This window comes from Gigantopelta aegis, chromosome 13 (genome assembly GCF_016097555.1).
Source record: "Gigantopelta aegis isolate Gae_Host chromosome 13, Gae_host_genome, whole genome shotgun sequence".
NCBI classification, from domain to species: Eukaryota; Metazoa; Mollusca; class Gastropoda; order Neomphalida; family Peltospiridae; genus Gigantopelta; species Gigantopelta aegis.
Genome location: NC_054711.1, coordinates 10075535 through 10093496, shown reverse-complemented (window position 1 = coordinate 10093496; position 17962 = coordinate 10075535). Strand labels below are relative to the sequence as shown.

General features: G+C 36.2%; 1 protein-coding gene across 7 annotated transcripts in view; it reads right to left on the bottom strand.

Moving 5' to 3' along the window:
• The window catches only part of LOC121387641 (advillin-like), an 82728-nt gene that overhangs the window by 45034 nt on the left and 19732 nt on the right, over positions 1–17962 (bottom strand). For 4 of the 7 annotated variants that reach the window (XM_041518814.1, XM_041518815.1, XM_041518816.1 and 1 more), the window contains exon 1: positions 4369–4612. The exons of 1 other annotated variant lie outside the window; for it this stretch is intronic. In XM_041518814.1, coding sequence (XP_041374748.1) covers positions 4369–4408 — 40 coding nt within the window. In that variant the 5' untranslated portion in view covers positions 4409–4612. Of the gene's footprint in view, positions 1–4368; positions 4613–17962 lie in introns of those variants that run through there. 2 more of the 7 variants (XM_041518819.1, XM_041518820.1) reach the window with 2 other exon arrangements.

Genomic DNA, 17962 nt, shown 5'->3' with positions numbered 1-17962 from the left:
TTTAGGTTCTGTTTGAATAGTCATACACAATATAATAATTATGGGAAACAAAATTTTGTTTCCAAGATTTTACCGACACGCTACTGATACAGTACCAGAAACAATAATTTTCCGTGAAATATGAAGGCCCGTAATATTTAAAATTGCTTCCGATAATCTAAGTTAGGGGAGCAATTAATCACTCCCCTTAATTTTTTTCCAGGTCTAAGTCTGCTACTGTTTTCCATCATTGATAATATAGTGTTATAAATGACTCAATCAGACTGTATATATATTATGATTAAAGAAATGTTTTATTTAACGACGCACTCAACACATTTTATTTATGGTTATATGGCGTCAGATGGTCTATAAATCAGCAGTCAGTTACATTACATCATGTAGTTCTGCTGTTCACTGAGTGTCGTAAATGATGATTCAGAATAAATCACTGGGTTGAACAAAGCTGTTACCTGATATTTCTGTTCGGTCTCTAGTTCAAATATTCAACACAGGAACATATATTGTATTTAATTTTCTTCTCAAGTTGAGAGTTTTTTCAATGAGTCGGTGAAAGTTTGTCATCATTTTGAAAGAGATAAGGGAGGGGGGAGGGGGGAGAGAGAGATTTAGGCACACACAGACACACAGAAAGAGAGAGGAAAAGAGACAAAGATTGAGTGAGAGAGAGAGAGAGAGAGAGAGAGAGAGAGAGAGAGAGAGAGAGAGAGAGAGAGAGAGAGAGAGAGAGAGATATTGATTTAGGCACACACACACACAGAAAGACAGAAAGAAAGAGGGAGAGTGAGGAATAAAGATGGAGAAATGGATGATATCACCACATCGGAAATAACTGAAAATACACCATAAGTTTTAATATTATCCAGCGATGTGCATGCATGTGTTTTGTGTGCTTGTGCGTTTGTGTGTGTGTGTCTGTGTGTTTGTGAGTGTCTGTGTGTTTGTGAGTGTGTCTGTGTGCTTGTGCATTTGTGTGTGTGTCTGTGTGTTTGTGAGTGTGCATACGATAATATACTAGCATATATATGTTATTATATATTTGTAAATTTGGTAATATTTACAAAATCTGACATCATAAAGATTCATATTATCTTGGTGCATATATATTAAATACATGGAGATTATACGAGGTTTTATGAAACTAGTGTGATGATTATTGCATTGCCTGAGCGAGAGTGAGGGTAATTATATGAATCCAGACACTTGTTTTGTAAAATCAGTACGATTCAGACGCGAGTGTAATCATTTCTTTATTATCCACATTATTCAAAATATTATTTTTATGAATAACAAGCTAGGACCATGTCAAAACATTTCAAAAGTAACTAGGAAGAGAAGACAAAACGACGCCATTTTTCGAAATGATGTCCTTTTGGTAAGCGTTTACATAGATCTCAGACGGGGAAGCTGCATTAAGTTCTGACATCGCTTCACAGAAATACGTCATTTGTTGTGCACGTGAAATCATCATGACACATGTGGGTCATACTAGTTATATTTCCCTGAATATCTTGAACTATGTGGATAATAAATTTGTATTATACTATTTTCTTACTCGTTGGTGAGAACACTATGTGTTATTTTTGATAACACATACTTGTTTTTACATGTACGTGTGTTAACAATTTCAAGACATACGACTGGCTGCTCCTAGGCTATTTGTTTACCTTGAAAAATATTGCTGTTATTACAAGAAAAAATATAATTAATGAAAACATTTCTAAATTTAACAAAAGTAAATAAATAAAATGTGTCGGTAAATAATAAAAATTAGTTTTTATGCACATTACCTTATCTTATTTTTATTTATTTCCCCCCCCCCCCCCCCCCCCCCCCCCCCCCCCCAATATAATGTATTTCTACCTCTTTTTAAAAAAAAGAGTTCCACCGGATGTTTATAAACAGGAAATACTTCCTTAACGACCACTGACTTAAGTTTTTCTCTCTGACTTACTTAAGTTTTTCTTAAGTTGTTTGATGAATACCAACTTAAGTTATTGACTTAGATAAGTCAATTTCAAAAACTTAAGTTCCTTGATAAATACGGGCCCAGGTCACCATGTAATGCCATATATCAAATGAAAAACAACACAATGGAAATCGATTACACTGTGACGTATAGTTAACCTGACAATCATGTGTCTGTGACAAGTAAGTCAGCTACAAGTGCAAAGGGTTGTAAATATCTTTTAGTTGAAAAAGATGTTAATATTTGCTTAAAACCTGGCTTTTGAGGATATGTAAGAAATAGAATAATATATTTGGGTCCGTTAGATACCATTTGTCTCACAACTCATTGTTTAAAAACACATCAAACTCGCTTTCACTCATTAGATACATTTTAAAACAATTTGTGAGATAAATGGTATCTAATGGCCACTCAGGTATTATTCTCTATTTCTCCTATAAACCCAATCTTGTCACGTGCTACAAAATATTGTGTTACATGCTCCTCATATGTCACTGTATAGAGGCATCAGTGAAATAAAGTTGTTCTGTTGTGTACATATACTGTAACATGTACATACATATAAATTACATAATATTGCACACAGGCTCAGAAAACTGCGAGAGAACTATCATTTCGTTCACGCGTTGCTCGGACAAATCTAATTTTACATAACCCATTTTCTGTTTGTGTAAAATTTGGAGCACCATTAACTTGGATATATAACGGGTTACGCAAAAATTAAATGGGTTACCTGGATTTATTTCTGCGTAACCGATAAATGGGACATGCTGATTTTGAATTATCAGAGGCCTATATACAAATGAAGAGCTTCATCACAAAACGCGATAACGCCATTTTAAAAACCATTGTGCGAACACCACTCAAAACACTGTTCACACGTAGACAAAACACAAGTTCAAATTCAGTTTTCAGCAAAACGCGATACGATTGTCCGAGGATATATCGCAGATTGCAGAGAAACTGGCGTAGTGTTTATGGTTGTTTGGAATAAAACGTTTTTAGGATTGGGTGTGTATAGTGGCATTTATCGCATTTTGTGATGAAACCTTCAAATACATCTACCTGAACATGTCACATGTACATGTAACACGTGTATATATTAAACTGTATATTATACATCTACCGGAACATGTCACATGTACACGTAACATATGTATATATTAAAGGAGGGAACAATTAAGGCATTTGGCCTGGTATGCATATTCAACGATATATAATGCACATTATTGCTTAATATCAACAAGTATAATCGTGTAGTTATTAATAAAAGGGTTAAATGTGACGGCTATTATATATAATGGGCGCAGCCATTTTGTATCATCCTGTGAATACGCCCTCTGGCGAGCTGCTGGTTACGTAATACCTAACGTGTCACATCAGGAATTAGTCTTCGAACTGAAGAAACAAAACATACCTAATTTTTGCGGATGCATCGCAATGTTCTGTAATAATAGCCATCCCAGTAAACCAACAACAATTATATATTATTCAATACAAAATAAACCACCATTGTCAAAGTGCTGAAATATATGTATTATGTTTCGTACATAAATTAACCCACGTACTGAAATAATAATCGGAGTGTTTTCTTAGTTAACTGGTCTTTTCTTTCCGTGGCCTGTACCTGTGGTTCCTGATTGGCAGGTGTATATTCAGACGGTCCCCAGACACTGTATCTAGACACACTAAAAAGACATGCTTCTTTTATGAAGATCACAGCTGTGCTGTGTGATGACAGCACGGATACACCTCAAATCGTAATGGACATTACCAACCGCCCTGCTTTATTACTGTAAGTAATTCTGTAAAACCCTTGATTAATTAAGTAGACTTTGCCATCTAAAATCACAAAACTGACCAATTACGTCGTCTCAAAGAAAAGAAAAGTATCACTTGGGTATCGTGAGTGGTAGTTTTTGCTCAAACGTGCTCTACCAATAGGCCTAATAGTATGCATTTTTCCTTTGGATTTTTAAAAAAAGAAAAATACTATAACTCCATTTCGTTCTATTGATGTTACCTGAAATATATTTAGTTAAAACGTTTATTATACTATCATGTCATTTGTCATGTCAGGTTGATGAAAGCAAAGCGCCTTGTTGTAAATTAGAGCGTTTGATTACACTGTGCACAGAGAAGATGGACAGAGCTGACGTCACTTCACCCCAAGCTATACCACCGGAGTTCACAAAAACAAAACTAAAAATGTTTTTTTTTATTAACTCCAAAATTACGCGTTTTTCATTTGATAAAGTGTCAGTATGTGTTGGTGGTCCGGGTATGTATCTTTCCAACACAAGGCTCTTGTTTGAGTTGACCCTACCTTTAAACTACATAGTATTATACATCTACCGGAACATTATAAAACAATCACACAACGGTAACCACAAACCTACCATTATACGGCTTATACGTCCCTCTGCCAAGTGTGAACATTTTTTTTTTAAATCACAAAAATGTCTGCATTACTGAGTCAGAAACAAAACCCCAGATTTCAGTCAGTCGATCTGCCGGAAAAAACAAACTGTCAAAGTTGCCAGTCGTTGAACGTTCCCATGACACATGTGTATAACCAGCCAGTGCAAACTGCAATGTGTGTGAAACCTCCATTCTCCAACTGCTCCACTGGTCAGCCACCAGCGTGGCATGACTAAATAATTTAATCCACGAACCTTATGTACAGGACGTGACAATAGGTAAGACTCTTCTCATTTCTTACCTCCAGCAGCACATCAACAATGGACTTAGTGGCATTGTGCCCCTGTACGTAATACGCCTGCAGCGTGTCACAGCTTGAATCACATCCAGTCTGTTCTGATGTTACATATATATATCTATATCTATATATATATATTATGTGTATCACATACAAGTGTGTAACTGAGTTGAATTATACATACATACATACATACATACAGACAGACACACACACGGATGCCTCAGCTTAGAGTTCATCGTGGTTAGTCTTGCAAATTGCGGGCGATTAGGTGCTGCAGGTTCGAGTCCTAGCAACGGCATGGGACAATTTGTGAGGCCAGAAAGGATTAAGTGTGTTAATATCTATGTATGTAACAGTTAACCTCTATATACATAAAATATATAGACGTTCATACATCAATACATACATACATACACATACATACATACATACATACACACACATACATACATACATTACACACACACACACACACAAAATAAATTACATATCAACAGGCCTCACTGTTCAACGAGTCCCATTGGGCTATTTCTCATTCCAGCCAGTGCAACACAACTGGTACAAGTGGTATATCGAAAGCTGTGGTATGTGATATACACTGCTATCCGGTCTCTGGGATGGTGTATATAAAAGATCCTTTACTATACTGGAAAATTGTAGTGGGTGTTCTTTATATAACCATTGGGCTATTTCTCATTCCAACCATTGCACCACGACTGGTAAATCGAAGGCTGTCTTATGTTATCCTGTGTGTGGGATGGTGCATATAAAAGCTCCCTTACTACTAACAGAAAAATGTTGTGGGTGTCTTCTCAAAGACTATAAACATTGGGCAATTTTTCGTTTCAGCCAGTGCACCACGACTACATATCAAAAGCTGTGGTGTGTGCTATTCTGTCTGTGGCATATGTGTGCATATATTAAAGATCCCTTGCTATTAAGGGGAAAATGTAGGAGATTTCTTCTAAGACTACAATGTATATGTCAAAATTACCAAATCGAATAGCCGATGATTAATAAATCAATATGCTCTAGTGGTGTGATAGAAACAAAAAATGTTACTTTTTTTCTTTCCAGATGGGAGATTGACTATTAATAATTATACACGGTCAGTTAAATATTGTTATAATTTCTTCTCATCTCCTTTTATTGCACAGCTCTATATTTATTACCCATATGGGCAGATAGAAGTGAGGAAAGAAAAGTGATCTTTCCCCAAGGAAAGAAAAAAACTATATTTTCCCCTAGATATGTTTTAATGTCATAAACAGTGCTTCGCTATATAAGTGGTTAACTGAGTGTAGGAATAGTTTCCATGGTGGAAGTTATGCCAACAACTAACTTACATCATCAGTGATATGTACATCACAGCCACGACAACACTGTCTCTTGTCCTCAACACTTACAAACTTATTTTCAACAAGAGTATCATTCGAAAATCTTCCATAAAATCATAAATATTCAAAATGGGTAATAAAGAGAATACCCAACGAGCTACTCGTCAATACTGTTTATCTTGCACAAGTGAATTGATGTTGTCCTTCCCTAGCCTTTGTTGTGTATTCTATAAATCAGACTGGCATGTTTTCAGTGGAATTCAGTATATTTACACTATTACACAAATGTACATACATGTACATGTACATTAAGTGTTACAATGAAAACTAGCCATAAAAAAATATTAAAATGAATAAAATATAAAAGCACTGACATCTTATAGCACTAAATCTCACAGAAAGGCCAGATATAGGTCACACTTCTAACACTGTTTTATGGTATTACAATATGAACAGCCAACACAACTATACCCATATCTATTGATCTTAGTGCAGGTTTGTACGTCTGCTTTTATCCCTAACAAAAATTTAACACTTAATCAACATATTACTCCAAAGTGTTTGTTTTTCTTAATGACACCACTAGAGCACATTGATCTATTAATTATCACCGGTTAGTGGATGTCAAACATTTGGGTATTTTGACATATAGTCTTAGAGAGGAAACCAGCCACATTTTGTTTAGTAGTAGCAAGAGATCTTTTATATACATTGTACATGTACCATCCCACAGACAGGACAGCACATACCATAGTGCACTGGCTGGAACGAGAAATAGAACAAAGGGTCAACCAACAAGGATCGATCATCAAGCGAGCTATGTCCCGAGCCTATAAAGCACACAGAAGGGTCAGAAAGGTCACACTTCTAAACTGTTTTATGGTAATACGATATAAACAGCCAACTTCATTATACCCATATCTAATCAACTTAGCTGGCCTTCAGATGAACCCCTGAAGGAGAAACTCTTTAGCCCCTTGGAGAACCTATGGAATACAGCAGCTTTTGTAACTTCCAGCCACTGGTGTGATTTTTATGTCTGCTTTTATCCCCAACAAACAATTTAACAATTAATCAACATATTATACATGTATGTACATACATGTACATATACGTACAATCGAAAGAGTGACATAGCAATTTATGGGTTAATGCCTGTATGAATAATGAAGTACCCATGTATGTACACACTCGAAAGAATGATATAGCAGTTTAAGGGTTAATGCCTGTATGAATACTAATTGCTCATGGCAGTGTTATGTCAGATTACACAGATTTACTGGGGCTATTGGGTACTCCAGGCATTTACTAGTTGTAACTTTGCATAAGAAGTTTTAACATTATATAATATTGCACAACAGGCAAACACACACTCTGTTTGAAGGGCAGTACACACCGCGCAGTCACCGTGTACACGTTAACAAGCAGATTTAATGTACAGGCAGTTGGGTTTGATTGACAGTTCCCAAGGGTTGGGTAATCCAAACACGGTTTAGTCTTTTATTATATATATATATATATATATATATATATATATATATATATATATATGCATGTGTATTGTAAATGTACCGGTATGTGATATATAGAACAACATTAATTAAAGGCACTGTCCCAAGTTTTCCGCTACTGTTAAGATGTATCTGAGTAACAGTCTTTTTAAACAAGTTAAAAAAGTTAAACTTTGTTTTGTTTAATGACAGTATTCTATTAGAGCATATTATTAATTAATCATCGGCTAAAGGATGTAAATAATTTGGTAATTTTTACATATATAGTCTTACAGCCGAAACATGTTATATTTTTCCATTAGTAATAAGGTATATTTTATAAGCACCATCCCACAGACAGGATAGCACATATCACACCCATTGATACACCAGTCGTGGTGCACTGGCTGGAACAAGAAACAACCCAATCGGTCCACCGACAGGGATCGATCCCAGAATGACCGCACATCGGGCAAAAGCTTTACAACAGGGCTACGTTCCACCCGTAACAAGTTAAGAAATACATGTATTCCACTGGTCTGGGAGACTGTATAGTAGCAGCCTATAGAAATGTTAAGAAATACATGTATTCCACTGGTCTGGGAGAATGTATAGTAGCAGCCTATAGAAAAGTTACTGCAACTTCCCCAGAAAAACTCCTACTTTTGGCACATCCTATTCTAAGATGATGACATATGCGTAGGTTCTAGCAAGCCACTGACAGGACAGCATAAACCATAACCTTTGGTTTACCAGAGAATGGGTCCACCAAGGAGGTTTGATCCTATGACCAAAGAACCTTGTGTGAGCTCTCTACCAACTGAGTCTGATCCCACCCGCGATTTCATAAAATATGGTGCTTACAAAACATTAATTATATTATAAATTCCCTTCAATATACATTGTGGCATTTCTAGTTCTGGAAAAGTTAATAAACTTAGATACATGTGTAACAGTTTGGGTTTGTTTGGGGAGGTGTGGGGATTGGTAGACATGAGGTGGAATTCTTAAAAAGAAAGTTCAAATTGTTTGCTAAAACAAATAATTATTTTTGAAAAGCTGTGAAAATTATATCAACCCAAAACCAGTTTTATGTAAATGTTTGCTACAGACAAATTAAGTTGTTAAATTATTTTAGTATTAAAAGCCTGGAAAAGAATATAAACTTAAAACAATTTTCATGTAAATATTTACATTAAAAATTAAGCAGTTAAATTGTTTTAGTATTAAAACTAAAATAAAAGCCTGGAAAAGAATTTAAACATAAAAACAGTTTTCATGTAAATATTTTCTTCAGGCAAATTAAGCAGTTATATTATTTTAGTATTAAAACTTAATAAAAGCCTGGAAAAGAATAACATAAAACAGTTTTCATGTACAGTAAATATTTTCTTCAGGCAAATTAAGCAGTTAAATTATTTTAGTATTAAAAACCCTGAAAAGGAATATTAAAACCATTTCCATGTAAATATTTTCTGCAGACAAAGCAGTTACAATTATTTTAGTTTAATCCTGGAAAAGAATATAAACTTAAAACAATTTTTATGTAGCCTCCTCGGCTCCTGCCAAGCACGGAACAAAATCGGTGAAGCTTGGTAAATTGGCGTGATAAAAACGAAACATAATCAATACCAGTGAACATATCTACTTGTCTTTTCGCAAGTTTTTTTGACTTGGCACGGCACCATGCTTCAATAGTCTAGCACCAGCTTGCCTTAATCAGTGTCATGCTGCCCTGAGATTAAACTAGCCTTTTTCAAAAAGTAATTCTAAAATTACTTTATAAAACCATCAGAAAATGTATATGCATTATTAATTAATAAAGTATCATTGTTATAGTTTCAGTTACTTTATTTGTTTTTAATGGGTGGTGGGAAGTGCCCTGAAAATGGTGAAAATACCTCAAACATAGTCTATCATGCTGTGTCAGATTTCTATGGAAAGCACAATCTACAAAAACTATTTTGTTAGGCCTAAAAAAAAAAATGTGTTTCAGGTTTAAATCCTTGAAAAAAAATAGGGTAGGTAGGCAGAAATATATATTTTTTAAATCTAATCAAGCCAAAAAAACTGAGGGGTTCTGAATTTTGTTTGCTGATTTTTAATTTTTTTTTTAGCTACAACACATTTCTGGGTAGCTACATATAAAATTAGGGCAAGTCAGAAAACCAGAAACATACATATTTCCTTTTTAGCCTTACTTTCAAGCCATTCTTCAATGTCATATACATAAACAGGTCTAGCTTTTAGTAGGAAGAATATTTCACAACCCTATCTACAAATTTTAAAAATTGCAGGAACCTATCTTTTCCTCAATCTCTTTTCCTACTACAGTGAAACCTGTCTAAACTCGACCCTGAACAAACTGGAATCCTATCAAAACTGGCCAGTTTATAGTCCTGAATTTTCTAAATTCTACAACCCTCTAAATACAGGATCCTGTCTAAATCAGACAAATATTAGGTTTCCAGAAAAGATCCAGTCTAGAAAAGTTTCACTTCATTTAAACCTTTGAAAATATTTATATTACTGCAGTACTTTCTTTGTCGCGTTTATTATTTAATGTTTTATCAAAAAATCTACTTCTCATATTACAAATACTTAATCTTAAAAATACCCTGCGTCAGTTAGACATGTACATGTACCTGCCCTCAAAGACCCATGCCCTGTCCTATTTTCAGTCTGATAAAAATGGGGGTGCGGGGGTTATGCAGGGGCATACATTGTAGCTTGGGATTTTCAGGTGGTACACAGACTTTTTCGGCGATGGAATAAAATGCTATTGGCTGTGCCCCCTACCCCTATACATGCACATCATCATATATTTTAATTTAAACAAAATATCTGTAATATCAGGTGGTACACAGCTGCGTACCTGCATAAAAGGAAGCTAGGCCTCTGTTATGGGCATGTGTATCACACCTAATAACAGCCATCTGCTGCTTAGAATGTAGTGGCTAAATTGTCTGTTAGGTCACAAAGGAATCTGTTATTTTGGGTTATTAATTTTGTAAATATACCATATTTTAACCAATTTATTTTCAATACAAATATATAAATTAATTTAGTTAATTTTGCAATCACATTTAAAAAAATTTATGAACAACACATGTAAATAAAGTTGGAGAAAAAGGTGCAAAGCGCGGATTCATGAAAAATAATTACGCTGCCTCTTTAGGGTTCATGAATTATTTTTCACAAATCTACACTTCCTTGTACATTCTCCACTATGTGGCTATATGTTTAAAATAGCCCTAACAATGACCAATGACTACAAAATTCTTTGTATAAAATATTTATTGAGCCTGTTTTTCTTAAACACACGTGTTTAAGCACTGTAAATGCACGGTTACACTAGTGTAAGTCAAAACAGGCTTTATAAATTTGGCCTATAATATCCCCGTGTATATAACCTTATATGACTATAGTATTGCTGGCGTAATACGCTCTGTATCCTATCTGGCATTCAAATCACCAAGAGTGTTTGTGAATGACCAGGTTTATGTTAATGTAGTACAGGAATACATTGGCAAGAGGAACTGGTTTTACACGTACAATACACACATATTTTTAGAATGACAAGACAGGCGAGTGTGTGTGTGGCAATATAAAATGATCTCGACCCAAATATTAGTGTTTAATTCATCTGCCTGATTTCTAAAATCTATGTGCATCAGATTAGTGAAAAATTACCGGTTTCAAACAAGACTGGGTTGTAGCCCTGTGGTAAAGTGTATGTCTGATGCACAATCAATATCTATATGTATCTTATGCTAGGACCAGACTACCAACTGCCTGCAGAAAGTCGGCCAACTCGACGGTTGTGTTGTAATTTTCTGAACTCCCCACTTACGATGTGTGCACTCAGATTAACAATGAGTTGGTTATAAATATGACGAGAATAGAGTTGTAAGAGCGTTCAGACTAGCAAGTGGACAGTTGTAGAAATCGTGACAGCAGAAAGTTGGCCAACTTTGTTGTGGCAGTTGGTAGTCTGAGCCTAGCAATATGTGAGAGCAGCAGGTTCCCCCTTCCCTCCTCCCTCCCCCCAAATCTCTCTCTTTCTTTTCTCTCTTTTCTCACTCTCCACCTCTCTGTCTCTCTCTAGAAACTACCTGCAGCAAAACCTGTAGTCCAATATGAAACTATTTTAAGTTTTAAAAAAAATTGTGCTACCTAATCGATAGCAATATATGCAAAAAACAGAACACTATCAGCCCTCTACAATGCAACAATTTGTTTCCATTTGGCACCTACATTTCATACTAACTGGCTGTAAATAAAAAAATAAAAGGTGCCATCCAGCTCTTACTAGTCCTAGATGGAAAGGTTAACAGAGGGCTGTATATCAATGCATGTACATATTTGTCCATTAAAAACCAGGGGCTAATTCACAAAGCTCCCATAAGCTTCCTTAAGCGACATCGCATAGTGTTAAAGACGCAGACTCTAGTTTTAACTCATAAATATGGACACTATAAGTTTAGTTAATCTACAAACCTGTAGCACATTTGGATAAAGTTGCATCAGTAAAGTAAAGTAAAGTTTGTTTTATTTAACGACGCCACTAGAGCACATTGATTTTTTATCTTATCATCGGCTATTGGACGTCAAACATATGGTCATTCTGACACTGTTTTTAGAGGAAACCCGCTGTCGCCACATAGGCTACTCTTTTTACAACAGGCAGCAAGGGATCTTTTATTTGTGCTTCCCAAAGGCAAGATAGCACAAACCATGGCCTTTGTTGAACCAGTTATGGATCACTGGTCGGTGCAAGTGGTTTACACCTACCCATTGAGCCTTGCGGAGCACTCACTCAGGGTTTGGAGTCGGTATCTCGATTAAAAATCCCATGCCTCGACTGGGATCTGAACCCAGTACCTACCAGCCTGTAGACCGATGGCCTGCCACGACGCCACCGAGGCCGGTTGAAGTTGCATCAGAGTGAAAGAAAAGTCTGTGATGTTAAAACCGGGAAATATTCTTAAAAAACAGACTAGAACTCGAATCAATAACCCCTACTTATGAGATGCATGTGCGTTTTTAAAAATATGAAAACGATTTTTTGTGGTATTAGAAACAACAGGATGACTAGACACACTTCGGTTCTACGGAAATGGATAATCATAACAATAAAATATAAACAGTGTCTGATTTCAATGATCATAAACGGCTCTAACAGTGACAAATAAACTGTAGTGTTTAAAACCTAGGGTCTGTCCCTTTAACATGTCTTTTTACTGTTTTACATTCACCGAAAGATCGCAAAACTGCAAGAGTTTGGTGAATAAAGGCCCCAGTTATCTTAGACCTTATTTGTATCCAGTTTGCTTCCAGGGGTGTGTATATACACAAGTATGTTTTAAGATGACCTATAAGATAAATTCTATATCTCACAGCCATTACATACATGTAGTATTGTCCATCTCCACAGTAACACTGATAAGATGTTACACCAGTACATGTATCAGTGCCTCTCTTTAAACCCAGCATCAGAGCAATTCACAATTAATGAACTTATGTATCCACTAACCACATGGTTATTTCTGGCCGGTAATTATATCGATAACTCATTCTCTGTGACATTAAATGTCTAATGGTAATGTATACTACAGACCATATTGTCTACAATCAATGACTACATCGACTTTGAAGATGATTGTGTGAGACTTTTGTCCGGAGAGGGACAGGATGTATAGCCAGTGGTAAAGCGACCGCTTGATGTGCAGTCTGTCAGTGAGCCCATTGAGCTATTTCTCGTTCCAGCCAGTGCACAACAACTGGTATATCAAAGGCCATGGTATGTGCTATCCTGGCTGTGGGATGGTACATATAAAAGATTCCTTGCTACTAATGGAAAAAATGTAGCGGGTTTCCTCTCTAAGGGTATATGTAAAAGAATTACCAAATGTCTGACATCCAATAGCCAATGATTAATTAATCAATGTACTTTTAACTTTTTCACACATCTCATTATTCAATCACACAACGATCCTGTGTGAGTTGGACTCACACACAATCAAATGTTGACAAGTTATTTCCAGTAAACTACTTTTAATCATACTTTTTGTCATTTGTTTATTTAATCCTGCATGATTTGTAGTCATTTATTTGTTGTTTAGTTACTGTTATATTTCAGCATTACACTTAGCATCCGATTTTTCTCACATCTGTCAGTGATGATGATTCGATTATTCAATCACAGAACGACCCTGTATTAGCTGGAGACTCGCACACAATCAAATGTTGACAAGTTATTTCCAGTAAACTACGTTTTTCCCCTGCTGTCCTGCCTACTTGTGTGATAGTGGCGACTGGAGAATGTAGAAAGCCTGAGGAATGTCGCTAGGCTGACGGGCCGCGTGCAGTGAACCGGAGCTAAACGCCGCGCTCCGTAACACCAGGTAAAACACTCAGATCAGCAAACGATGTTCCTACCTTTCAGGTTTGTGTGCTCGAAAATTAAAACCACTTACGGAGATCGGAAAGGAAATCAGAGGAATGTTTGTTCAAGGACAGCTCTGTGACCCCCTCCTTTCCTCTTCCCCTCCCTGCACATTCTTAACCTGCAGCTTTTTTTCTTGTTTCTTTTTTTGATAATGGTGATTGTAGCATGGCCCAGTATATGTGAAAAGGAAAGGAATGTTGAAGAACAGCTCTGTCCCCCACCCATTTCACATCTCTGCACATTCTTAACCAGCAGATTTTTTTTTTTTTGATAATGGTGATTGTAGCATGGGCCAGTATATGTGAAAAGGAAAGGAATGTTGAAGAACAGCTCTGTCCCCCGCCCATTTCAAATCTCTGCACATTCTTAACCAGTAGATTCTTTTTTTATTTTATAATGGTGATTGTAGCATGGCCCAGTATATGAAAAAGAAAGGAATGTTTATTAAAGAACAGCTCTGTCCCCCGCCCATTTCACATCTCTGCACATTCTTAACCAGCAGATTTTTTTTTGATTTGATAATGGTGATTGTTGCAAAAGAAAGTAAGAAATGTTTTATTTAACGACGCACTCAACACATTTTATTTATGATTATATGACGTCAGACATATGGTTAAGGACCACACAGATATTAAGAGAGGAAACCCGCTGTCGCCATTTCATGGGCTATTCTTTTCGATTAGCAGCAAGGGATCTTTTATATGCACCATACCACAGACAGGGTAGTACATACCACGGCTTTTGATACGCCAGTCGTGGTGCACTGGCTGGAACGAGAAATAGCCCAATGGGCCCACCGATGGGGAGCGATCCTAGACCAACTGCGCATCGAGCGAGCGCTGTACCACTGGGCTACGTCCTGCCCCGGGGATTGTAGCATGGCCCAGTATATGTGAAAAGGAAAGGAATATTTGTTCAAGGACAGCTCTGTGACCCCCTCCCTGCACATTCTTAACCAGCAGGTTTTGTTTGGGGTTTTTTGTGTGTTTTTTAATAATGGTGATTGTAGCATGGACCAGTATATGTGAAAAGGAAATGAATGTTTGTTCAATGACAGCTCTATTCCCCTATCCATCCCTCGCTCTTCTCCTCCCTGCACATTCTCAACCATCATCTTTTTTTTTTTTTTTTGATAATGCTGATGTAGGGTGGCCCAGTATATGTGAAAAGGAAATGAATGTTTGTTCAAGGACAGCTCTGTCCCCCACCCATCCCTCCTTCCCTCTTCTCTTCCCTGCACATTCTTAACCAGCAGGTTTCTTGTGTTGTTGAGATAATGGTGATTGTAACATGGCCCAGTGTATGTGTGTAAAGGAAAGAAATGTTTGTTGAAGAACAGCTCTGTCCCCCACCCATCCCTCCCTCCCTCTTCTCCTCCCTGCATTTTCTTAACCAGCAGGTTTCTTGTGTTGTTGAGATAATGGTGATTGTAACATGGCCCAGTGTATGTGTGTAAAGGAAAGGAATGTTTGCTTAATGACACCTCAGCACATTTGAAAACAAAATAAAATGTTTGTTTTGTTTTATGACATTTACAAGAAGTAGTGTACCGGTACTGTTAATTGTCTCTTACATTTGGAAGTTAAATGTTAAAAGTGTCTGACACTACTAGAGCACATTGATTTATTAATCATTGGCTATTGGATGTCAAACATTTGGTCATTATTGACTAGTCTTATTCAACTTACATATAGTCAGAGAGGGAAAAAAAGTCTGCTTTGTTTAACACCACTGGAGCACATTGATTTTATTAATCATCAGCTATTGGATGTCTAACATTTGGTCATTATTGACATATGAGCCATCACATGGGAAAACCTACAACTTAGCAAAAAAAAAAAGTTTATCTTATTTTTTGGTAAATAAAAGGTAATAACCTTACAAAACTAAATCTCAGGTATTTGAGCTCTATCTTAATTGTATCTTGTAAAAATACAGCATTAATGACGTCACATTTTCAAAATCAAAGTTGATGGCATCAAAATGAAATTTCAACGTTATTACTTTATTTTAGGTTACTTCCCACCCAATTTCAATGAAATCAATTGATTTGGAATCGGTACTTTGTTATTTTATTTTTACCCAGTATTTTAAGTTATATATTCCGATTTAAAAAAAAAAAAATTTAAAGCGATATATTCCAATTAATTTTTTTTTAAATTTAAAGTGATATATTCCAATTAAATTTTTTTTTAAATAACTCTACAGATCCCATACATGAATGTAATACTAATAATATGAAATTTAGCAAACTACAATATTTCGCAACAATGTTTTTCAATTTCTGTTACATATTGCACCCCACCCCACTTTATTCAGATTCCTGTATCCACTATAGAGTAATTTCACATTTTGTTGGTGTCGTACTGTCGAACGATATCGCATGTTGTAACTTGGTACTTGGGACAGACAAAGGGTTGAATGGTTTTATATTTAGTTTTGTTTATTTTGACAAGTGTTCTCGCTGCTCCATTTAAGCGGGGCAGCTGGCCCGCTATTGCATTTTGCCTCCCCACTTTCGTGTTTTGTCGCCCCCTTTATTTTTCTCCATCCCTCTTTATTTTCCCGCCCCCTTTATTTTTCTCCATCCCTCTTTATGTTCCCACATCCTACTATATTTTACAGAACCCAGCTCTGCTATTTCATATTGAAAACATTTTTCATGATGAAAAATAAAATTGATCAGTCAGCACACTCGACATCAAAGAAAACAAGATGCGGTGTAGAAAAATTTCAGTAGCTTACGATAGTTACCGTAACATAATTTAACACTATTTTAACAGCCTCGGTCAATCAGTCTTTTGTGTTCACTAACTTTCGTCTGATATTTTGTTCTCAATTGCAGATGTAGTTGGTCGTAACCGATGATTTTTAATTATTTATAAAATATTTGAAACTTTTAATTTTGCAGTTTTTATCATGAAAAGTATTTTTCTTGGACGCAAAATTATATATACACCGTCTTTACATAAACGAAACTACTTTTATCACCTGGTGATATTAGTGCGACCGATTCATTCGATGAAGAAATAAAAAGAACACAGACATGTTATCCCAATTATGGGGATCACCTTTTTTTTTTTTTTTTAGATATCTTGAAATCTTTATTAAAATAATATTAAAACAAGGGGTATGTCTTTTGGCAAAGTCGACCAATACCCAACGATAGGCCTACACGTAGCCCAAGTACTCGGACTAGCCTATACGGTAACCCATGTTTCCCACCTTTCTTTTTCTTTTCTGGTTTCTTTTTTAGGGGGCGGATGGAGGGGGCTTCCGCCCTCCTTTAATTTTTACCCAGCGAGAATATTATGTAGACCTACATTTCCTTCTGCTCTTTTACCATTTCCCTCAACTAAATTTGATTTTCAGATTATTTTCTAAAAGACAATCCACTGCATCCTTTCTGTAACATGTGCTAATTGGATCAGGTTCAGGGTCATTCTGCTCACTGGTATTATCACCAGATAAGTGCTTGATTCTATGTTCAGTATTATTGTCAACATCTACTGGACTGTATTTATCATATTCGTCCAATACAGTTAAAGTTTAAGTTAGAGAACATTGAGTTATTAATCATCGGCTACTGGATGTCAAACAATTGGTAATATTGACCTATAGTCTTACAGAGGAAACCCGCTACATTTTTCTATTAGTAGCAACAGATGTTTTATATGCACCATCCCACAGACAGGATAGCACATACCATGGCCTTTGATATGCCAGTCGTTGTGCACTGGATGGGACGAGAAATAGCCCAATGGCTCCACTGACGGGGATCGATCCCAGACCTATCGCGCATCAGGCGGGTACTTTACCACTGGACTACGTCCCGCTCGTCATCTAATACAGATACTGTTTCTTCTGTTTCTACTGTTCTTAGTCTTGCTTTTCTATTTTGAATTCCAAAATGTGCCTCAAAGAGTAGGCCTTGTAAAATTAAAATATACATCTGTAAGGAAAGAAAACCAACTCCTTCTATACAAATGATGT